Source organism: Rhipicephalus sanguineus, chromosome 1 (assembly GCF_013339695.2).
Source record: "Rhipicephalus sanguineus isolate Rsan-2018 chromosome 1, BIME_Rsan_1.4, whole genome shotgun sequence".
NCBI lineage: Eukaryota > Metazoa > Arthropoda > Arachnida > Ixodida > Ixodidae > Rhipicephalus > Rhipicephalus sanguineus.
This window is the reverse complement of record NC_051176.1, coordinates 226,192,050-226,216,962: the sequence shown is the minus strand read 5'-3', so window position 1 is coordinate 226,216,962 and position 24,913 is coordinate 226,192,050. Positions and strand designations below refer to the sequence as shown.

The 24,913-nt window shown below is 44.0% G+C and overlaps 1 protein-coding gene across 1 annotated transcript in view; it reads left to right on the top strand.

The window, feature by feature from the left end:
* Positions 1 to 24,913, top strand: part of LOC119373458 (zinc finger CCCH domain-containing protein 18) — a gene marked incomplete at its 3' end in the record, with an annotated part of 102,774 nt that overhangs the window by 63,907 nt on the left and 13,954 nt on the right. Inside the window, 5 exon segments of the mRNA XM_037643491.2 lie at positions 143 to 373; positions 11,701 to 11,855; positions 17,180 to 17,297; positions 20,014 to 20,063; positions 21,467 to 21,616. Coding sequence (XP_037499419.1) covers positions 143 to 373; positions 11,701 to 11,855; positions 17,180 to 17,297; positions 20,014 to 20,063; positions 21,467 to 21,616 — 704 coding nt within the window.

Here is a 24,913-nt window from a genome sequence, read left to right as displayed (position 1 = left end):
TTTTTTTTTTCCATCTTGTGTGCCTCACAGCAATATTCTACCCATCCCAATCATTGACAAGAAGAGAATCCATTTAGATGCCCCCACCCACCCCCTCACCCCATATCTTACCTAAGGCGACGACCCATTTTCTTCTTTCAAGCGTGGTGGAGCGCCACCGCCAGAGTTTCTTGGGCCCCCAATGCCACCGCTGCCGCCACCACCCGAAGAAATGATGCTGCCACCAGTAGAGTCCGCGTGGGAGCGAGGTCTCCGTCATGCTAAAGAACTTATGAAGCGTGCTTCTCGTCGTAAAGAACAGGAGCCTGACTTTGAGGAGAAGCGGCTCAACATAGTACCGCCACATCATGATCGGACACCACTACAGTCTGAGGTTAGGATTTTTCTGTTTCTGCTGTGGTTAGGTTTAACCACAGCAGACCATTTTTCTTACCCTGTAATGCCCAAGCACACTTGCACATTTAGGAGGATGTGAAGAACTTGTTCACTTTCTTGCCATGAAGGGAACAATTATACACAGAAAGCAATGAAATGCTATGTTAGTCAAAATTTATATGTTATAGTAATTTGTAATCGATTTCCTGAACTACCCACAACTGAGAACGAACTGACTTCAGTACATTAAAAAGCACTATCTAGGCTGCATGTTTAGGTGCCCTGTGTGTAAGTGTTTCGAGCATTCGAACTTGTCCAAGCAAAAATTATATGCTGGGCATTACAGAGTTAAAGAAATTAAAATCATGGTTACATAATAACAATGGCAAACTATTGTAAACGTAATGTAATCCATGGGCTGTGATTTTCAAAAATACAGTCATGCAGCGTGTCTACACAGGGTGCATACAGGTCCTTAAAACCCTTAAATTTGAAAATAACATTTTCAAGGCCTTTTAAAGTCCTGCAGTTGTTTTCTTTCCTTGAAAACCGATTTCTTGGCAAATGCTGTATTGATATTCACTATGTGACCTGCTTTCTATGGTTGACAAGTGTTCCTCTGACAAACACCCCATTTTTAAATCAATATGGAGGCGCAGTGCACATGTCCTGCGTTGTATGACTTGTGCAGAACTCGAGGTCACACAATGATAAGAGCCAGATGTGTATTAATGCTCAGTGATTTCCCCTCCCATGTTTACACTGCCTTCTTCAAGCCTTGTCCTGTCATTTATTTCATTTCCCCACCTTTGTCTGCGTTCTCCTTTTTTTTTTTCTTTTTTTCCCCCGACTTCCTGACAGCTCAACTCTGCCTCGAGCACTCTTCAAAGCAGTTCAAAAACAGGAAAAGCTTGGTGACTCTAGACAGTCAAAAATGTATTCAAGGATCAAATCGTCAACTTGAGGCAGAAAAAACAAGAGCTGGAAGCAGTCTTTGTTTTTTTTACTGCTTCAGCAGATCACTACATACTCAGTGTAAGTGGAAGCGCCTTACAACATCACCCAGTAATGAAGTCTAATAAGTTGCCAAAGTCTGCTACAAGAGATGTTCAAGCAGCTGCATTATTGCCAGGAGCGTTAGTGCTTGTTAGCTACATAAAGTGATCGAGACTGGGCACTGAGAATCTAATTTTTGTATTTCTTGTGCACTGAAACTACCGATAGTGTTTTGGAAACATTGTTACAGCAAAAAATTTGTTCATGGGATGCTGCAGTTTGTCCTTGAAAATCCTTTATTCTTTATTTTTTATCTTGAATAAATCACTGGCCTTCCGAAGAAGCGTTGAGTGAGAGGAGGTACAGAGCAGTAACAAAAAACAAAGCACAGGAAATGTAAAAAAAAAAGTATAATATGGTAAAAAGCAGTAAAGTGGTATGCAATACAAGAATTGAAATTGTTAATATTAAAACGGCTGTTCATGAATATTGTTATAGTTGGTGATCGACGGGGACTAGACCCGTCAATCACCTTGACGGGTCTTGACAGAGACTTGAAAGGACCTTGACAGAGACTTGAAAGTCCTTGAAAACCCTTGAAATTCGTACCTTGAATTTCAACCTTCAAAACCTGTATGAAACCTGTGTACATCTATTGCTATGAAAATAAAAACGAAGGAAACCTCTTAGCAGCACATAAATTGTATACAAACACAACGAAACACAACATCCTAGGTAGGTGGTCGTGTATATGGCGTTCATGTATGGTCACATGATGCTCATTCCATGCTGATTATCTTGTAGGTCATGCTGAATATTTATCTGCTTATCTCTTGCTAAACACCTATTGCATCAAAGCACCACATTAGTTACAGGGTGCTTGACACTTCCCATGCTAGTGAATGGGCTGATAAAGCAAATCTGTCAGAAGCACAGTAGTTTTATGATGATTATCATTATTTTATACCATCATTTATTAGGGTGTCTAAAAAGAAAAGTTTAAAATGGCCATGTTTCAAAGTAACAGCATCATGCTTGACACTTTTTTTGTGTGCTATCACTTTTCGGGATACCCCTGACTCCCCCAGCCCTCTTTTTGTTTAGTGCTTTAAAGAAAAAAAAAAATAAGATTGGCATTAAGAATTGTGACAGAAGGCCAAGTTTTGTGGGAACGTGTAAATATTAGTTGTCTAATACAAACTAAATTCATAAATATAAAATGCATATGCATTTTCTGCATTCTTACACCTTCTAGAGCAATGGGACAGACTCATATCACATTCCGATGTGTGGAAAAATGCTTTTTGGCAGCTGCGAGGTGCATTCATCTAATTTATTTGGTGTTGTTTATGTGAAGGTTTTGTTGATTCATGTGGGAATAATTTTTGGAGCATCTACTGTGTGCTCAAAAGCATGCAAGAGCTGAAAAAATTGTGTTCATTGTTTGAACACTTCCTGGATTTGGTCTGTGCTCATGAGATAGAACTTCTCAAGATGTTCAGTAAGTCATTGCTTGTCTTCAAATTTGTATTTACTTACACCGTTAGCACCCATTAAGCATGAGATTTTGTATTTGAACCAATCGCTAGTTCGGAAGGAAAACTAGTCTATGTGATTTCACATGCAAGGAGTTGCTCGTGCATAAAGGTGCTGAATCTCTTGTGGTTTGACACATGAGGGAGAAGCATGCAGAAGCCTATTGTGTATGGCACGTGCTGTGTCAATTTTTTCTCATACCTTGGTCTGGTTTCACAGGGCAAGTGGAAAGGCCACCCTTTCAAAGTCAATGACACGAATTTATTTCTCTTTTTTTTATCGATTTGTTGTGCTTAAGTGCAAGTTGTTGCAAAGAATTTCTAAGCACATTATTTACTCACACCGCACATAAACTTTGGAGAGTGTTGTAAGGAATATTTGTACATAATTAACATAACAAAGTGCTCCACACGAGGTTTGGGCATTGCAAACAAAGTGCGGTGTGTATATCATTCGGCGATGATTGTGGCTGCATATGGTATGAAATATTTAGTGGTGTGAAAACGGTTCAAATTTTTCAAAACAGAAAACCGTCTACCGTTCGAGGGGACTACCTTTTAATTAAGCTTAGGTTGAAGGTCACTCGCACAAATGCCTTGAACAACACGCACTGCTTGCAACATCACCAACCCTGCACTCTGACTGGTTAATTATGCAGTGAAACATACAATTCCACCACTGCAAATACACTGTGAAGGAAAAGATGAAAAAAAGTAGATGGAGCTCATTTTGTGGACCCTTAGAGGTCCCTCTGTTTCAGTATATTTGGGGGAAAGTTGGGAGGGAACATTGCTTGCAGATGCTTCACTGCTTTCTCCCGTACACTCCCAGATTTTGCAAATCGGCCTGCTGAAGGGCCGTATTAACTGACAAAAATCTAGTACATTATAAGAGTATGCTGAGCCTTACATGATGTGGCTTCTCAAAGTTTTGTGATATACATTGTAAGTTTTTGGAACAGATATGCTTATCATGAAGATTTAAGTAAGATTATAAGCAAAATCACTTAGCTTACTTATATGGCAAAAATAGCTTTGCAAGGAGCACCTCTTCTTAAGAGGTCATTTTTTTTCTTCAAGTGTGTTTTTTTTATCTCTAAGTCAAATTGTTTACTTTTTTTTTTTTCAAAAATATTCACCGGTGCTGCTTGTATGATTATGTAGCGGTAGCTATAGACGTCAAAGGGTTACGTGAAGTGATGAAATTCAAGAAATTTTCTGCCATATAATTGCCTTGTGCAGGACAGGGCAAGTTTGGTATGATGATGATGATAAGACAATGCAGGTTGAGTCAGGTGTTTATGTTGAGCACACCTGCTACAAAGGCAATGCCATTGATGTGCCAACACCATCATGTAACAGTTATTTAGATGCCGGCAACAGTAACTCGGCGAGGATGTTGGTCAAAGTGGATGGAGCTTTTGACAGTGCATTGGAAGATGAGATCTTCAGTATCTTCAACTGATGTGAAATAAAATGTTGGTTTTCTGTGCCTAAATGGAATGCTAGTTAAGGTTTTAACACGAAAGTGTTGCTTGGCTAGGATGGTGGAAAACACATGACCTCTCTCATCGGTACTGACCGACGCCAGTGCTAACAATGCACTTTTCCAACAAGAGTGTCTTGGGCACTGTATCTTGGTGCTGCCATTAACCCCTCTGGGCTGTTTTTAATATGTGTGACGCCAAAAATGCACTGCTGAGGCAACAGCATCAGTCTTTGTACTGTGGTGAAATAGTCCAGAAGTGAAGTGCTCCTTCTCTCTGATGACCGCAGCAACTTGTAGCCTCGGGTTCGGAGGGGAGGATCCCTGTAACAGAAAAGGAAGTCCCGACTCGAAAGGAGTGTGCCATTGTCAATTTGTCTGCCATATCAGTACTGTAGTATCAGTTGGCCTTCAACCTCTATAGAGACAGTGCCCAGCAAGTGGCAGGAGGAAGCACCAAGATTCATAAGAAAATTGTGTCTGCACTGTGTTGGTGTGAAGCCTTGGTAGTAGGGGACTTCAATCAGAACATTCCAAGTAGCCCAGCGTTTCTCGCCATCATGTGTGCCGAGGTCAATATCAAATTGAAGATGCCACTTGAGGCCATCTTGACATTGAGAAGTACAGGGTTGGTGAAAAGTTCCCAGGCCGCAACGCCAGGCCGAGGAGCAGCAGCTCGCTGCTATCTGGGCGCTGTTATCGCAATCACGCCTTAATGCACACTGGCACCAAGCGTGTGCATGGAGGGGAATGTGCCTCCCTCTCCCTTTCTGGCTCTGATTCATAAGAAATGACATGTTGCGTCGTTTTACTTCACTGTTCGCTCTTCGAGTTGTATACTACTGTGCAGCGCTGGTTATTCACTAAGATGTTCCAACTAGCCCCAACACAAGCGCTTCTCAATACATTTCGGGCTCCGATCATGTTCGTCTGCAACGAATTGCGAATTGGCCTGCGCAGACGGCTGAGAGAGCCTTCGCAGTTCCAATGGAAAGTTAAACGCACGATATTGTTCTCTTGGAAGCCGAAAACTACAGTAATGTGTACGGTGTCTAGCTAAATGTGGCCGCAAGCATGATGTGTTAGTTTTCCGGAGAACTGCTACCTCGCTACATGCTGCACAGTAGTTAAAAATCAAAGAGCGGACAGTGAGGGAAAATGACGCACCAAGTTTATACCTCGCTTTCTTATCAGGAGAGCAAGAAAGGGAGAGGGTTGCATACCCCCGTCTACGCACACGCGCGACGCCAGCGTGCACCAAGGCGTGATTGCGATGGCAGCACCCCGATAGCAGCGAACTGCAGCTCCTCAGCCGGGCGTTGCGGCCTGGCAACTTTTCACCACCCCTGTACATGCATCAACCTCGCATTCACCTAGTTCTCGCATATGGTGCGAGATGTGATGTATGTCTCCACCTACTTCTCTGATCACAAGGCTCTGATTGTGCCTTTGTACTCAGCCAGGAGTACGCTGGCACTTCAGCGACAAGGGGATGAGGAGACCTGAGACTTTCAAAAGACACCGCACACAACACTATGGTGTTTGTACTACTGTAGGTGATTCTTCGTTGATCGTGCCAAATCATGCAAAGAAACATAATTCGGCCTCTCGCGTTGCCACATTCTTTATAACACAGCTTGGCAAGCACCCCTTTCTAAGAACAACTCAACCAAAATAAATGGTTTTGTGTTCCCATCTCATAAGAATATGTTTAGGGATCCTCTGCAACTACATTTTTTCTTTCTGCTAAAATTCACAGCTCAAAAAAAAGTTTTTGATGGTAATTTAGTTCCTCGAAATGGATGAGCAAAGCATTTCACAATGTTAGTGTTGCCTTGTTTGATTAGGTTAGCCGTGTTGTGCATCTTATGCACAAGTGTAATTTATGTACCGCTTCATTATTTGAAACTCTTGAAAAGTGTTTGTGCATACTGTTGTACAAGCTTTTGGCCAGGCTGCCAATTTTTTGAAGTAATTGCTAGCTGCCACGATGCCGTTCAATTTCTTGTGTCAAAGTACAGTTGCGTCTTTGCTTCATTGGGGCTTTGACAAGTATATGTGATGGAATGCCTGTGATGTCAGGGATGTGAACTACCACTAGTTGAGTTTGGGCAGTAATTCAAAAGAGTACCTCAGTTTATGAACTGCAGTGTTGTCAGCTGTTCAAAGAGGAGGTTTCCCTGCCCTTTTGTGTTTACAGAATGTTACCTTAGCCCCATATTCTGAAACGCTCCTTACCTCAGACCATTTCCTTACCTTACGTGAGGAGCCCTTCATGCCTCCTTATCTTAAGGAGCTCCTTGAGGGAGCCAGCGTATTCTAAAAGCTTCCTTCAACCTTCCTTTCCTAATGGCCGCCTCAGTAAGGTAAGGCGCAAGTTTCACAAGTCTGGGATCGAGAGTACGTGTGAAATACGGACTAAACGTCCATTTTCAAGCAAGAATAAGGAATGTTTTTTAGATAATGATGAATAATAACGTGTACACTGCTTTTGTGGGAAATACTGACCAAACGTCCGTTTTCAAGCAAGAATTAAGGAACATTTTTTGTGCATAATGATGAATGTGTACACTGCTTTTTCGCGATATGGGTGCACAGCCTTTTCCATTTACTTAACTTTCGCCTGTTGCAGAAGACAAAAACAGGATGGTCGAGCAACCTTGCAGCTCATTGCGTTCATTGATGCATTTCAACGGCCTGTTATGTGGGAGCGAGTAATAAAGATCGTTTAAAGAATTGGAGACATGGGTGAAATTGATTTTCATAACTGAGCAGAGTTAAGCTTGTGAAATCTCCTCACTTTGGTGCAAATTGGACTCGAATGTACTTATGTCCAAGTAAATTATTACGTTTACATTCGAAACAAGGGTGCGTCTATCGGGTCGTGCATCGCGCCTTCATGGATTGACCTCTCTCTCTTTTTTTTTTTTCTTTTTTCCTAAATGAGAAAATCTTACAGCAGCAGTTTTCAGGAACCCAAGTCCTGGTAGCATTCAGGTATATGTGCACTATTTCTTAGTAGTCTTACAGTGTGTGGTGCCTCGGAGTTGCATTCTGAGTTGTCACAAATGGTCGGAATATTTGAAGAATATCGCCCATCGTCATAACATGTGGTATTCTCTTCTAGGATTCTGTCAGGTTCCTTGACCTTAAGCTCGATTTCACCCGTGATAATGCTTGCTGGACATATGAGCTAGGCTCGTACAAGCTCAACTCCGCACAGTAAGCTTGTCAAAAGGTTTATTGTTCGGGCTTGCTTCTACAACGCATTAAAATAGTCATGCTGCCACAGAGTAGGCGCCAGCTTTCAGGCACAGGTCACTCTCCTGTATCACGACGGATTACTAATCTCAGTGGCTGAGATAATTCACAGTAAAGGAAAGGAGGGTTTTCTGGGCATACATTGTAGCGCATGCGGCTGCACCCCTGTGTTCGCTGAGACCAATGTGATTTCTCTTACCTGGACGACCGCACCCGTCTCATTGTGGAAGCAGCCCGCATGGCATGTGAAGAATGCCATTGTTAGCCTAATCCAAACAAGAACTGCCATTCCTGGAAGACGGCAGCACGAACGGTGTGCGATGAGGGGGCCTACCGTTTCGTATTCCTTGAGTCTTTTTTTTTTTTTTTCTATTCCTGTAAAATGCCTTGTCCTCTTCGCGCTGCGCAATCTTAACGAAAAAATGTTGACAGCCGTTCGGCCGCACGCTCAAAAACACGCCTGGCAAGCAATTTTCCAACAACGACGAGGATACAATTAGAGCGAGCTGGTGCAGAAGTGCAAGGCATCGATCGAAAATAAGAAATCGGACACACTGTCGCTGACAAAGTACTGCCGAGAAGCGCCCTTTCAGTGCAAGTAGCAAGGTAAGGAGGCCTGAAGGTAGCCCTAGAGCTACCTTAACTTGAGGGAGCGCCAAGGAGGGCCTCAGTGAGGGAACCTTATTAAGGAGTGTTCCAGAATACGTGATAAGGCGTCCTCAAGCAGTTAAGGCCCCCTCACTGAGGTAAGGAGCGTTTCAGTGTACGGGCCTTAGTTCAAAAGCTCTTCACCACAAATGACAAAACAGGACCCTGAGAGGTCTTTAGAAATTCAGTCAGTCTGCTGTCTTGAGATATGGCCTTTCTGCAATGGAGCCTTAATTGTACTGAGAATCAGAGAATGAGTGTTTGGACAGCACAGTTAAGTAGGTTGAGCACATTATGCTGTACCACACTCATGAAAATTGGTACTAAAATACTGGGGCTGTATTTGTTTAAAAAAAGCACGAATTCCTGAACCTAACCACGAGAATTGACATCCTATCAGCTGAAAATTAAAGGTGCTTGAATAGTCTGTTTAATAGAAGTTCCAGATATTTCCTAGTTTTTCAACATGATAAAATTTTAAATTTGTAAATAACCTAATTTTCAATTTGTAATGTTTTAAGTAGACATCCTCTTGTCCGTGGGGGAGCTTATTAAATGATTACGGTACGCAGCGCAGAGAAGGCTGGAAAACTGCCTCTACTATATGAACGGCACAGTGCACATGGTACGCAGATGGTGCAGAGGCTTGCACTATTTTTTGCCTCACGCCATTTCAGACGTTCCTTTTCCTTTATGGGCGTACACTCTTCAGCCAGATGTAATTGTTATAACCGGTAATATGGTGTTGGAACATTACAGTAAGTGGTTTACTTACCATAGGAAACGTATAGAAGTTCACCATGCAGTGGCTGCTCATCATTATTTATAAATTATTAAAGCCAGTGCTATAAGTTAGTTCAATTACATATTGGACCATTTTGATGTGCAATCAACTGGTGGCATTGATGTGCACAAACAAACTTTGTTGGTTTGACATGGTAGAAGCTATTGGTGAATTTGCCCATTTCGCTATCTCTGTAAACTGTTTGAGACAGACAGCATTTTCATGTAGACTTCAGATACTATTTCATATTATCTATATTTAGAACTACCTTTCAATCCCCTTTAAGTTTGAAAAATATCCAGGATTGGCACTATATCTTTGTTTGCCGTTATGTTGTGATGATTTATGATTGCGATGACAGTCTTCAATGACCACCAAGGTGAGACTTGGATGGATAATAAATAGGTTGATGTGGTTTTTAGGGCATTACATAATGTATGCTACTGCTTTTGAAGCTTTTGTGTAACCTGAAAAGCTTCTTGGCCTAAGTTGAAGGGAAAACATGCCATAGGCTTCAAGAGCAGACACCTGTACACAAACTAAAGTGCAGCTATACAGAGTACATATACATAGTGGGCTGACTTAATCACTGAGAGTATTCTTTTCTAATGCTTGTGCACACAAATCAGCTTTGAGAATCTTGCCATGTGTGGTGATTATGATGATTTTGGTGGCTCCAAATTCTTTTTCTTATTGCATTCTTTTTTGTAAGCCAGCTGGCAATGCTTGTTGCTGCTGCATAAACATTTTGGCGCGAGACATGTGGAGAATGTAGCTGGCTAAGCTCCAAAGGCTGCAGTAGATGTATTATTGCTGGTTTCTCAAGCAGCTATACGAGAATGGAAAAATTAAGGTGAGCTAATGTTGTGATCCTTTCTGCATGAATTTATATACTGTGAATTCTTTTGTAGGAGCCACACTTTTTTCAAATTGGAAGTTGTGTCAGAGTTTCTGAGGTGTGGTTCATATGACAGTACAAATATGTATTTAAAAAGTGCACATGCTTGAAGAACTCCTGGTTCCTGCCATATGTAGGAAAGTCTTTAGCTTTGTTTGCTACCTCATTTTGTATAACTGACATGTGACCGTAGAACTGGCAGCTGGTTCTTGCCAAACCTGTGCTGTTGCCAAGGTTTAGCCATTCTTCGATGCCATTAAGTGTATGAGTTTCTTTTAGAAAGATTATTTTATGCGGAACAGAAATGGACTGCTTCAGGCACAAGTCTTGGTTTCGCAGTTACAGTGAACTCTCACTTCACATACAAAGTGTGGATTCTATGTGTGGTGTGCCATAGAATGTCCTGCCTATTCAGAACTGCACACACATTTCGCATAAACTTGTGCACACAGTTCAATGGGACGAGGTATATTGGGTGGCAAAATATTAATTGCACTGGTGCTTAATCAGTGATTTGCCCTATGGAAATTAACTTTCATATCAGATGAAGAGGCTGATATGCTCAGCTGTAGCATTATGTGATGCACCATTTTGACAATGATTAGATCAGTATGGTAGAAGCTTACCACATTAATTTATCGTAGCATATGCCACTATTTACTTGATTGTGCATTTTACTGCCTCACAAGCGAATGTCATCTAGTGTCACATCTGAATGTTCGCGCCCTCACTCGCGACATTTTTGGTCTCAAAGTTTTGTTGCATTCTGTCAGGTGCTCATTCATTCATTGTACTGAGACATAATTTCTCACGGCTTTCGCAGCTGTTGACATATCCATTGGTAGCCCAGAGCACTTGTCTCAGCTTCCTTCTTGTCAAATTATTTACTATTAATAAGATATTGTTGCAAAGCGTACTCTGTCAGCTGCCATGTGTTTCGATTTCCCGCAGTAACACAGCGGTGGCCACCAGTTGCTTGGCTGGTTGTAATACTGCTGCAAATGTCACTGTGATTTCTTATGCGGTTTTTTACATGTGCAGCTGAAACATGCGTATTGCATCTCAAGCTGCTGCATTTGATCAATGCACTTGAAAGCTGATACAATGTGCCAATATTGTTCTGTTCAAAGGTGAAGTTGTCTGGGAATGACACATCAAAGATTGTGCAGTGAAAAATGCTGGGTTTTTTCCATACAGAACGGGAATATAACAGTAGCATGGCTATGGGCAGCACAAATGTAACTGAAGTTTATGCCACGAAAGTTATTTACGATTTTCAGAGAACTTCCGTTGTGTTGTGCACATGCACTGTCTGTGAAAAGTAGAGTCGCTGGAAAGTACAGTGGGACAAGACATGGGACGATGAGAAATTCTGTGTCATTGTGAATGCTTAAGTTTATTTGCTTCATGCCAACCCAGTTACAACGATTATGCCTCTCCGAGAAAGAAGAGAGAGCTATGCCTCTGCTTGATGCTATGTGGAGATAGTCCAGTGTAGCTGAGGCTGATGAGGTCTTCGCCTTTGACACTGAGGTGGTGCCCTTATACAAGAATATGCAGAAATTATGAGCATATAAGTTTGTTTATGCATCACTATCTAGATATGGTAGTGCACACTTTCATACGTTCAGAATGCCGTATGTCACTTCCTTTGCATTCTTATTTTATTTGCGTTTGCTTAACACATAATAAGCTGTAGGCTTCTCTGCATGTGTAGGTTGACAAAGAAAATGACTTCTACGGGGCAAGTGTGCCTCCAACATCTCGGGGCATGAGTCCTCCTTACGTACGGCCTCCAATGCCACCACCTCCTCCTCACCACCTTCCCCGAGGTGGTCGGAGAGGTGATAGCCGCAGGGATGATTTCTATGGGTGAGTTCAATGGTCTTATGCAAATTTACTCACTTGTGTTACTGGCTTGAAACACATAAAAAAGCTCTGCATCTGCAACTTTATCAATTTACTTGCAATGCTATGAGCCCTTTTACGGAGTCCTGTGGCAGATACTACAAAACCGGCAAAGCAGAAGATTGCTTATCTATAACTTCAACAAAGTGCTGTCTATCATTCCAAAATGCCTGGATTCATTGTATCATTCTTAGACTAATTCAACTGTGATAATGACATAAAAGACCCCACAAAATGCATTATAAAAGTGTAAGGCAATGATATGTTATGGGGTTTTATTGAGGTACTGAACGACAGCGACGATCGTAGCAGCAGCAGGCAGGGCGTAGCCAGAGAGCGAACTGTCAGTGCGTGCCAGCCGATGGTGATGGGCTTCTGTGCGTGTCAGTCTTCTTCCTCACAATCACCCCCGGTATTGAGAGGTACCCATCCTGGCGACCAGAGGGGGGGGGGGGGGCAAAATCTGCCCCGTACATTGACCCTTCTATCACCTAAGAGGTGGGGGGGGGGGGGGCAAAATCTGCCCCATACATGGACTTTTTAGGGTGGGGGTCGCTGCGATAAACCTTCGCCTCCCTAATGAGGAACCCTGCGCACGCCTATGCTGGCGACCTAGAGAGAGGTCAGAGGATCACAATGGGGACTTAGCCGGTCGATGCGGACTGTCGCTCACTCGCGACAACGGATATCGGAAGATGGCATAACGGGTTCGACCACATAATTAGTGGGAGAGGTTTACGCAACCACGTGGTAAGGTCCGTGGTACTTCGGAAGGAGCTTAGACGAAAGGCCGGGAGCAGATATTTGTTTGCTTCTTGTTATTTATAGTTGCGGCAAGGTGTTCTAACATATGGGAAGAGTTGAGAAGAGCAGGAGGAATAACTTTATTGGATAGATGTGATGGCAGGTCTGGGTGGGGCCCTCAGTCTAGGGTTCCACTGGCTTTTGCAGCTTGAGCTTGATCCAGGAGGGCCAGTTCGTGCTCCCTATCCTGGCTTGCGAGCAGTGCCTCCCACTGACGAGTGAAGTCGGTGTCTCTCAGAAGAGGTCACTTAATGTTGCGTAATATGTCCTTTTGTTCTCACGTTATGTGGGCCAGCGTGGGCTTTGCATTACATCATGGGCAGGTGTCTGCGTACTATGCCGGGTGTACCTTGTATAAAAGATTTCTGGGTATGAATTGGTTTGTGACACCAGTCAAGGGCTTGTCTTCTGTTTAGTTTGGAGGGCAGAGGGCCATAGGCTCATCGCTCCTTCCTCTGACTCTGTAATATGTCGCGCACTGCTGACGGAGGTTCCTCTAGGGTTCTTCCCTCTGCTCGTCTGTTGCTTCCTCAAGTGATGTGATCTGCCCTTTCGTTCCTGTCCACTCCGCTGTGCGTTGGGCACCACGTAATGCGGTGGTCCAGGTCAATGTCTGAGCTGAGTATTTTGTTGGCTCTGCATGGTAGTATTTCTCACATGAGAAGCCAACATGCCTGCGAGTCTGTAAGCACGTGAGCTGACTGGCCCTTGAAGTAGGCTTCTCGTATGGCGGGCACTATTGCCACGGCCTCTTATGTGCATATCGGGTAGTCTTAACCATGGCAGTTATTGTAGGGACTGCATTTGTTGCAGTGATTGCGTAGAGGTCCCTGCATGCAGTTAAGAGAATGTAGAAAGGTACTTATGAAAACCCTTGTGTTGCTTATTGTAAAATAGGCTGTCTCCATGTGGTCTGCAGAATAGCCAAACATAAATGTGTCAAACAGGATCATGGTACAGTTTGTTATAAAGTTAAACCTTGATTAATGAACTTCAGTATGACAAAATTCTTCATATAATGAAGCATTTAATTTTAATAATTTCATGTCCATTGAACACGATGTATATTTAAAGGGACACTAAAGGCAAATAACAGGGGCGTTGAACCCCAGATATTATTATTATATTAAAGGCAAATAACAATTTATGTCAGAGTGAAAGCTCAATGTATGACAATGTCTAAAACGGCAATATTATCAACAGCAGTGCCCTACTTACCGAGAAATTAGGCTAAATGTATCACATGGTGAGCGCCACGAGCGGGGCATTTTGAAAATGATCTCGATGACGTGAGAGAGTCAGACTACAATTAATCACTCGTAATCAAACTAGCTGCAATGAAAAAAGAACCTTCCGTGCATCAAGAGATGTAATAAAATGCTGCTTGTTCGTTTCTGTTTGATTCATGGAAAAAAGAACCTCTTTGGCGTTGCCATGGGGAACGGCGCGCGTGGTTCAAAAGTTCCGTTTTCGATGAACTGCGCTTTGCCCGGTGCCCTGCTTCGCTTACGCGGTCGCGTCTCAGTGGTAGTTTCCTTATCGCATACTGCCGCGTGTGCTTTACACACCCGTGAAAGTCGCTCTGACAGAAAGTTCGACAAAATGCCACATGCATGTGATGTTGCCGGATGCCCGAATGGTGCGCGCAGCCAGTGCACGCTGCCGCGCAGTAAAGGCGGGCAACGTTGGGCACGGCAACAGTGACATGAGAAAGACCGCTTTCAGGCGGGTGATTTGAAGTACGCTAATGCGATGCGGACCACTAAAACATCATTTTATTTCAAAATAAGCACTTGCTTGGCACAAAAGTAGCACTATGAAGTTTCTGGACTGCTATTTCAACAAACAACATCGACCTAATATTTGCTTTTAGTGTCCCTTTAACTTCAGTGTAACGAAGTGTGTTATTTGTGATTTAAATAGAACTAAGTTTCACTGATGCTGAGGAAGACCGAGGCAATAAGTCGGAACTTCTGGTGCCAGTGGTCATATGGTTAAGTTGCGCATGGTTTTTGCTAACGCATTTTTCTATTTGTCGCACCGGGTCTTGCTCGATTCTTTGTGGGTACTCACGCATGATGTCTCACGCATGTGGGTACTCGCATGATGCCACCATAAACAGAGATGCCGTTATTTAGGTTGTCACTTCGTTTTCATCCCATTTGAGGCCTAAGCTCTTTTGTTTTTGTGGCATGCAATGGTGTTTGATGTTGCATATTAATCGCATTCAATAAAGAGCAGTTTAAAAAAATGGGAATGTCATAAATTGTCAAGTCCTACTACTCTTCCATATGAACAATGGCCGTCAAGCTAATAATAAAAAAATTATTATTTTTTGTTAATTACTCATTTGAATGTAACTTTAGGTGAGACAAAGTTTTGCCGCCTCAGCGTAGAGTTCGTTTGCGAGGATGATGGGGGCCTAACTGCCATAGCATTTTTATAAAATAGAAATCGGTATTGTCTGAAAAAAAAAAACACCCTGTATATAGCTGTTGTGCAGAGGATTTTGCTGGGGTGGTAAAAAGTCATTGCCCGATTTCAGGTTAAATTTTTTTGTGCCATTGAAGCTAGTTTTTTTGTACTGCCTTATTCGAATGTTCTTGTGGCCTTTTCCATATTTCAAGAATTCTTCCACTATACTTTGCATAAAAGATCAAATTTTAATTTAAGAAAGTTTTGATATACCGTAATTACTCGAATCTAGGCCGACCCCGATTCTAAGCCGACCCCCTAAAGTCCAAAGCCCGAAAAAAAAAAAAAAACTTACCTCGAATGTAGGCCGGGTAAAATTCACAAAGAGAAAACATTTATTGAAAATATGAAAATGAAACGGAGCAGTTGGTTCATCATCAAGATGCCGCGCTCATTCCGAGTCGTCGTCGCTGATCTCTTTGTCGCTGTCCTCAAACAGTGCGCGATCCTCTGTGCTATCAAGCGCATTTGATATGCCGCACTTCTTGAAAGAGCGCACGATCAAAGTTCCTGGGATGTCGTCCTACACTGCAGCCACCCAGCCTGCCAACTGAGACAGTGATGCCCGCTTGATGCGGCCCGTCGGCGTCAGCTGGTGGTCCTCGGTGCTTAACCAGTCCGTATATAATCCCCGCAGGCGATCCTTGAATGGCTTGTTGATGCAAACATCAAGTGGCTGCAATTGGCCCGTCATACCACCCGGTATCACGGCGAGGTCGGTGTCCATTTCAGCCAGCGCAGCCTTGACGCTGTCGTTTAAGTGCCCGCGGTACGAGTCCAGCACAAGGAGAGAATGCTTGCACAGAAGGGCGCCTGGACGCCGCCGCCATACGATATTCAGCCACTCCTCGACCATGGCGCTGGTCATCCAGCCGTTCTCGTTGGCCCGCACAATGACGTTTCGCGGGAAGGCCTCTTTGGCGGGCAGCGTCTTCCTCTTAAAAACGATATAAGGAGGGAGCTTGTGCCCGTCCGCTGTGCAGCACAGCATCACAGGCGCGCGCTGCTTTTCATAGCCCGCAGAGCGCACCTTCACTTCCTTGGCCCCTTTTTCTGAGACTGTGTACGCCACCGGCATATCAAAATACACTGGCGTTTGGTCCGCGTTGCCGATTTGGCCTAGCAGATACGCTCTCGCTTCTCTCTTCCGAAGCACGAAACGCTGGAACTCCAGCAACTTCTCTTCATAGTCAGCCGGTAACTTTTGGGCGATTGAGGTGCGACGACGGAGGCTGAAGCCAAAGCGCTTCATGAATTTCTGCAGCCAGCCTCGGCTGGCTTTGAAGTCTGCCACCGAAACACCTTGCTCCCTTGAAAGCGCCCTCGCCGTCGCCTGGAGCACTTCCGTTGTCACTGGAAGGGCAGCTGCTCGCTGCGTCCGAACGAAGTTGGCCAATGCTGTCTCCATTTCAGGGTGACGGCCTTTCCGTGGACCGGTAAAAGCCATCCTCGTTGCGGCGCACGCGAAGAGCTTCTCCCGTTGGCCCCTCCAGCGACAAACATTCTTTTCGTCCACTCCAAAGTCCTGCCCGGCTTGAACGTTAGAGGACGACTCCGTGGCTAGCACAACTTTCCTTTTATACGCCGCGCTATAATGACTACGCTCGTTTGGCGCCATTGAGCTACGTCACACACAGCCCACTCGAAGCGAGACTCGAACTGACGAACTGCTCGCCTCAACACTCGCCACGAAGATAAAAATGGCGGCCTCGTGTGCGTACTTAAGCCAGGTGTTGGCTCGGCTACTAACGGCTACAATACTGTCTAGGTGGCGCTAGTTTTGCAACACTTTTCTCAATGAAAAATGGCGCGTTTTTCAAAATCCTCGAATCTAAGCCAACCCTGGAGTTTGATACAAAGAAATTCCGAAAAAACCATCGGCCTAGACTTGAATAAATACGGTAACGAGGTAGGTTGCCGCTTTTAGCAACTTCGTTGTATCTAGACTCAGCTCTATTTGAAAAATGTTGGGAACCAATCTCTTGACATTATACTTATATTTAATCCAGCTTCGATGAGCCGGATTCTCTTGAGCATTCGGAGCGAGAGGCCAGAGAATATTGGCATGGTGGACGCTACGAGAACTTTGAAGTGCGCTGGAGCAATCGGCAGGAGTATGACCACAGGGTGAGTACAGTTCTATGACGTTGTTATCCTAGGATTGTGGTTTTATAAAAAAAAAAAGCTACAACAGCTTTGCTGCAGCTTGCCCGTCGAACCCTTCCTCCTGTCGCACTTTGTATTTTTCACCTGTCACAAACTATTAGTACTGTGTCCCTTGGCCAATGGTCGTTAATGCTTCCCTGTCCGTGCCTTTACCCATAAATAGCCCACTATCGATGATTTCAAATTCTAATTTCCCAGGATTGAAGTACACATGGACAATAGCGTCACCTACTGATTAAACAGAACACTACTACTTCCATTTTGCTTGCTTGTTTTTCTGCCACACATTGTTTTTTTAAGTGCTGCCGAAGTTGGCCACCATAGTTCCTAATATGGTTTCCATGCCGCGTGCGGTGACTTCGTCGAGCTTGCACATTTCTACAGAGTCTTGTTCATCTGCACGTGAAATTTTCAATGCTGGCAGCATTAGTAACCCACAAGGGAACTTCGGTTTGTCATATTCCGGTAACATGGATAGCAAAAGTGCGTCCCAACAGCACAGAATGTAAACAGGTACTCTACAGCTAGTGTAGTTTCTTCCCCCGCATCGTTTCAGTGCTGCCTCGTGGTTATCTCAAGATCTCCGGTGTGTTCTAAGAGTCTAAATTTTTATCTGGCTCGTTTCGGCATCACTTGCTGGCTACTGCACAGGAAGTTTTATTTTTGCAAGAGCCTGTTGTCAACCTTTGTGTTGTACCATTGATCGTACTCCGGAGTGCTGCGCTGCAGTTCGCAAAAGTCGCTCATTTCTTCCTGCTGAACACGGTTGAAAATTGCTGATATATTGCATGAATCTGTTTTATATAATCTATATTGTGAAAATTTTTTATTTTAGATATTTGTAAAGATACATTGACGTTATTGTATGTGTCCTGCAGATTTCTTACGAATTTTCTATGTAAATAATTTTTTTTTTTTCACATTATACTTAATAAGTATGTTTATTGTTACTAATACTGCTTAAAAGTGAATTCCTTCCTCTATCAATTGGTACTACAGTCAATCCCGGATATATCGAACTCGAAGGGGACCGCGAAATAGTTCGATATATCGATAATTCGAAATACGGAATATGCGTATGTAAGGCTTTAATTAAAGCACTGAAGCCCTCTACACAGTTTTCTGAAATCGTAAAAAGCGCGAACATGACAATTCGCTCACATATGCTAAAGAACAAGGCGAGAACTTCTTTTGCAAGTTAGCGCACTTTATTTCGCATGAAAAAAGTCCGTCAACTTGTCTTGCTTCTTGCGCGCCGTGAATTCATCAGGTCATCGTCAACATTATTGAAGCTTTCCAAATAAGTAAATTCAGCACCTTCCGACACAACAGCGGTGATCGACGTTGAACACTGATGCGAGCTGTGTAGCGCGGTAAAGGGTTTAGCGGGGGCAATAGCGGCTGGCATCCTCAAACCGCACGGGTCCATTTCCGCAGCACCGGCAACGTCTGCTATGATCTCGCCATCGATGCAGTAAGAAACAGCTACGTCGTTATCTGCACCGATGAAGTCACTCGCTCTGTTCCCTTTGGATACGGCGCCCGGAAACGATATGTCGCAAATTTCACTGACGCGCCGTACGCCGTAGTCGGCGGTCATGACACGCCCGAAGTCGTCACCTGGCACCAAGGCCCGTAAGGAAACAGTGCACGACGGTGCTTTACTTGACGTCGTTCTAAGCACCGGTCATCATTTTTGTCGCTACGAGCGGGACAATGCTTAGTTCGACTCCGAATGACGATTTATCAAGAACAAAGCGCAAAGTACACATTCTGCAAGAGACAACGCTGCACGAAGAAACATTTCTCCACCGTCGACATGTTGGCGATACCGATGGCACTTGTGGCTTTGCAGAAGGCAGCCGCTACTTTGGCGAGAAATGCGAAAAAAGCGTAGCCTGTGAGATCAGCATTTTAAAACCGAAAACACTTAAAATACATCACGAGGTTGCGGATCTCGAAGGCCATGCTTTGCGGGCCCGCATGCCATCGTGCGCGAAGAGACAAGGAAGGGAATGCAAACGTTACAACAAGGCTGCCAAGTCACTTCGAATCCTCTGATTGCCCTCGGCAATCAGCCTCTTTGAAAAATACTAGCCCATGTGTTAAAACCTGCAGACCGCGCGTCAAATAGACCGGTGAACTGACAAGCGCTGCACAACGAACTAGAGCAACGCAATCTCGTCAACTGTGCGTGACGAGGGATTGGAAAAAATGACCAATAGTTGTTAGGAAAAATGCACTTTCTGGGCTTCGTTGCGGGGCAGCGTTCAATATAGCGGATGTTTCGCTTTGCGGGAGTTCGATATACGTGCACACCAACCCCATACTTTTGCATGGGAAATTCAAGGGGATTTCTCAACTGTTCGATATAACCAATAATTCGATATATCCGAGTTCGATATATCCGGGATCGACTGTATACACTTTCCCGGAAGGAGGCCGAGCATCGGCTGGCCATGGTCGAGCACGCCTTATCTTGGCAGGCATCACACACGGCTCAACCTTTGTGCGTGCTGTGTAGTTTGTGGTGAAGCAATAGATGACACAGTCACTTCACTCGCTAGTGGCCATGTTCCTTTACTTTAGCCTTTTATTGAGTTATGCCAAATTAGATGCTGAAGGAGTTGACTGTTTGCCTCTGATCAGTCTTTTATCTCCTTTCTGAATTTTGCAGGATCGAAGGGAAAAGGACCGGAGGCCTGGTCGTAGTTATGATAGAGAAAAGTAAGTATTTTTGCCAGAGTAGTTGCTAATCATTGCAAGTTGTGAGATTCTATAGGCCTGTTCATTTGGTTAGAGTGAAAGGTGTGGCGGCCAGCGCTCGGCGAGCCTTTCCTCCTTTTTCACTTTTTTAAGCTAGTATCGTGATGCTTGAATATGTGGCCGTCACATAGCCTAAAACAATTGAGTAGCAGTGTGTGAATATTTGAAACTTCGAATACTCTATTCGCAAGGCACTTTTTACTATTCAAAGTAATACCACATAACTTCATATTAACATGTATTGAAATCAGCGAAAAAAATTAAATGGCTGTGCTAAATTTCGGAAAATCTGATGCACAAATAGACAAATTAGTTTCACTTGCCACATTTCCCATGCTTTTAATGAGTGACATCCGAAACGCATTGTGCAACTGCTCGCTGCCGCCTCCTCGTCTTGGACCGCTAAGTGGGCTGCATCGCTTGCAAGAATGAAAGCAGCTTACTGTCCGCACGTTTTTTTCATCAAGATGCTGTACTCGTGCACATTCGGGAGCAGAACGGGTGCAAAAAATGTTCCTATGGAAAACACTAGCGTATAGTACACAGCAAGTGCCCCGGCAGTAGGTGACATGCTGAACACAACTAGCTAGGGACGGATCAGCTGTATGCAGCAGCATATACCACATTTCAATGAAGCAGCAGCAGTTTTCATTCGGTAACATATCGCTGTATAAATGTGCGCACTTACTTCTGAGAAAAAGCATCACGAGTCGCCTGTTCTGCCACTATAGCTGCTGTGTTCTTTGTCATAGTTTTGAGATTCTCTCTGGTGTCGCCATTGCATGCTATTGCACACGTGCAAAATGACCATAATTTTTTCCGTGCTTGTAAGAAGGAAGAAAATGCCTTGTAGTGGATACTTTAGGCAACATTTACCGTGTGACATCGCATTTATTTCTTTGGTATCATCAGCACTCATCAAGAGGCTCAAATTTGCGCTTGGCTGTTAGTGTGCAGTTAAGCAGAGTTTCTGGCAGGAGCCAAGCCTATTTTGAATGTTATACCGTACGACCAGCAGGACACCTGTTAACTGTACTGGCAGGCCTCCAAATGTATTTCAGACTTGGCTGTGCCTCTAGACTACTTGAGGAAAGTAAAAGAAGGCATTCACTTATTGGTGTTGACTATATCCTTATTTGACTGTACTTGGAAGTCGGTGGCCTTTAGTTTGAGACTGCAAAAATTTGGTAGAGCAGCCAGAAAAACGCCACACCGAGGAAAACTGCATAGATGTTCCAGTGTTTTTGCATGTCCCCACCAGCTTGGTTTCCCTGTACTGCTTCTCACTGGCCTAATTGAGGAATCATAAAGTGGATTTAATTACTGCACATTTACAAATGGTTACCATGTTTCTCCCCTGCCAGAGGTAGCTATTCTCATACAACCCGATCTGACCGACCACATGGGGGTGGCTCTGAAAGGGAACCACGTTGGCGGGAGGATCGCTTCCAAGAAGCCCCACCTCCACCTTTGAATCGTTCACGGCCTGATGAGTGGCGGGATCCATGGAGAAGGTTAGTGCTCTCCTTTGGCGACACAAGTTAAAAAAAAAAAGTAAAAACCTGAAACGTCTCCTTGTGGTGTTTTTAGATAATTGTACTAAAGGGACACTACAGTGAAATGCTAAATCTATTTAGACTAACAAATTATTCTTTGAAAACTCTATTTTCAATAATTTTGTGCCAAAACTTAAGTTCCTGAATGTCTGTGTAATGTCACAAATTTTAAAAGCCTAGTACTTTGGCCCAATAAAATTTGCTGAAACCTGTAATGTCAAGTTGGTGGCTCTTTTAGAACACAATACAATTCCTACGCTTATCCGCAGATGCACCATCACACTCGCGCCATAGTCTCAATCTTTGGTCGACCAGTCTCATTGTGGCATCGGACTCTTCACAACTTGAGGGGTGTAGTTAACCTTTATGTGACAAAAAGAAATCGGAATATGCTACGATTGGTAGGTGTAGGATGAGCCACTTTGGCTTAAACAAGTTGTCAGCAATTTCATTAAGATCTACGAAGGCTGGGTTGGGGATGCATCACAACTACATTTTAACAGCATTTCAGCAACCGACGAAGACAGGTGCCTGTCTTCATTGGTTGTCACTCAGTCCTTGTCTTGTGTTGTGTGCTAGATGCTGAAATGGAATACCAACATGCCCAAACTTATGTGATGAATATAAAGTAGGGGTGTGCGAATATTCGAAACTTCGAATATTTTTCGAATAGTGTTTGCTATTCGATTCGATTCGCACTGAAATTTTACTATTCGAACTATTCGAACTTCCCAAAGACAAATGCAGTCAACGTCCGGTTAAAAGTGACCCCTTCAGATTTTCAATATGATTCACCTCATCACACTCTCGTATTGCGGCAAAGCTGCCTTTCAAGCTCTGTTACGGTCAAACTTAGCCAAGAGACAAAGTCCGGTTGGAAGTGGTCCCTAAATTTTCAATATGCTTCACCTCATCACACCCCCGTATTGCGGCAAAGTTGCCTTTCAAGCTCTGTTACGGTCAAACTGAGGCAAGAGACAGTCAACGTCTGATTGGAAGTGGTCCCTAGATTTTCAATATGCTTCACCTCCTCACACCCCCGTATTGCGGCAAAGCTGCCTTTCAAAGTCCGTTACGGTTGAACTTAGCCAAGAGACAGTCAACGTCCGTTTGGAAGTGGTCCCTAGATTTTCAATATGCTTCACCTCATCACACCCACGTATTGCGGCAAAGCAGCCTTTCAAGCTCCGCTACGGTCGCAAATGTATTAACTCAAGAAGACGCTGGTTCCAATATGGAGATGAAAGATGTGGCAGAGTTGAGGGCTCAATTAATGCTGTTTTGGACCTGAAATTTGGGCAGGAAGTCCGAAAAATCGGACGCCGAAGCTTTTTAGCAACCAAAATTTCAAATGTTCTTATATATCGACGTCTACGAGGCAGATTTGGAACTCCGGACTTGAAGGGAGCACACCCTTGTCTGCCACATCAGTTGGCCTTCCACAGAAGTTGAAAGAGAAGGAGAGGCTGAGGAAATGGCATCTTTGCCTATCACGTGTAAAGTGCTGTCGGCAACACTTTGGTTGCACCAAATCATGTACATAAATACAATTCGGCCTCTACATTGCCTCATTCTTGACAAGAAAGACAACCATGAAATATGACCCCACCAGCGCTTCATCAACCTAGCGAAAAGAAACACTTTCATGTTGCTATCTCACAACAACATACTTAGGGATTCTCTGCAACTTTTTCTGTAAGTTCACTTCGAATTATTCGAAAAATGTTTGAGAAATACAGTCGAACCCGGGTATATCGAACTCGCCAAAAAACGTTTATTAGTTCGATATATGGCATAATTCGATATAGGCCCGCTATATGATTTTGACACAAAGGCACATAACAATAAGAAAATTACTTGCGTGCCCTACTTTTGAACAAAATAGTCCTGGATTTTCTTCTGTGTCAACGACTTCGCTGCCTGCGACAGCACACACGCCTCCACGTTGTCCAACGAGTCGGAGCAGCTGAGGCTGCAGCCTTCCACATTCACGCAATAGCGCCGGACCAACGCAAGTGCACTAATCACTTCGGAGGATGTAGGCGATGGGCCATCGTCAATTTCCTTATTGTTGTCGCTTTGGCTCGTGGTTGGCACAACGTCTGCAACGTAGTCCTCATCTTGTAGCTCACCCATGATGGCGACATCATCGTCCGCACTGACGAACTCGTCGAATGTCAATCCGTCGATAGCTCCCGGGAACTCTGCCAGCTCGCTCCAAACTTCGGCGGAAACACCTGCGGTGTTTTCAGTGCTGTCATCGGAATTTGGGGTGTCATCACCAGGCATGCGGAAGCCGGCACGCCTAAAGCAGTTCTGGATCGTCTCCTTCGTGACATCTGCCCACGATCTACTCAACATAGAAAGAGCTCCGAGCAAGTCGATCTTAAGCTCCCTGCCGACACGAAGGTTCACAGAGCACCAACAGGCAACACCACCAGCACGGACCACGCTGAATGAGGACTCGAGGAAAACAGGCAGCAGCAGGCACACAAGCATAAAGAAAGAAAAAATGGCGCTCACTTCTACCGCCTCTGTACCTCGGAGAAAGCACGACGGCCTCTGATTGGCTGTAAGCGCTGCGAGCGGGCCAGGATCATTTCTTGCAGGGGGGTGTTCGCCCGTGCACAACCGGGTCTAAACCACTTTTTCTAGGGTGACGCCGGCAGTTTTCCCCGCCACCGCGAGGGAAAGCCAACTTGCTGGGGCACTTTTGAGGCACATGGAGTTTGATATATCGGTTGTCGTTGCTATTTTCGTTCGATGTAACAGCAACTTTTGCTATATATTCTCAATGTAAATTTACCGTGTTTAGAAATTGTTCGATATACGGGATAATTTGATATAAACGGGTTCGATATAGTCGGGCTCGTCTGTATTCGAAAATAATTCGAAATTATTCGATTCGATTCGCACTCAATCTTTATTATTCGAATTCGCTTCGCACCCAAAATTTTGCTATTCGCACAGCTCTAATATAAAGTATTACCACCCGAATACAATGAAGTGGAATCCTGGTGATAAGTTTTTCAGGGGACCGCATAAAAAAATGCAAGAGCTGGGAAATACAAAAGCCAAGACATAGTAAAAATTGAAAAATTGCATTCGTAATGAAATGCATGCAGTTTTGTTTCAGTGCTTATGCATGAAAAAGAAAATTGTACAGCATTGGCTGGTGCATCTTTTTCACTGCTGACGAGCGCAAGGCGAGCACCTGCAGTGTTGTGTGGCTCTCGCCATGATCACTTGTGTGTC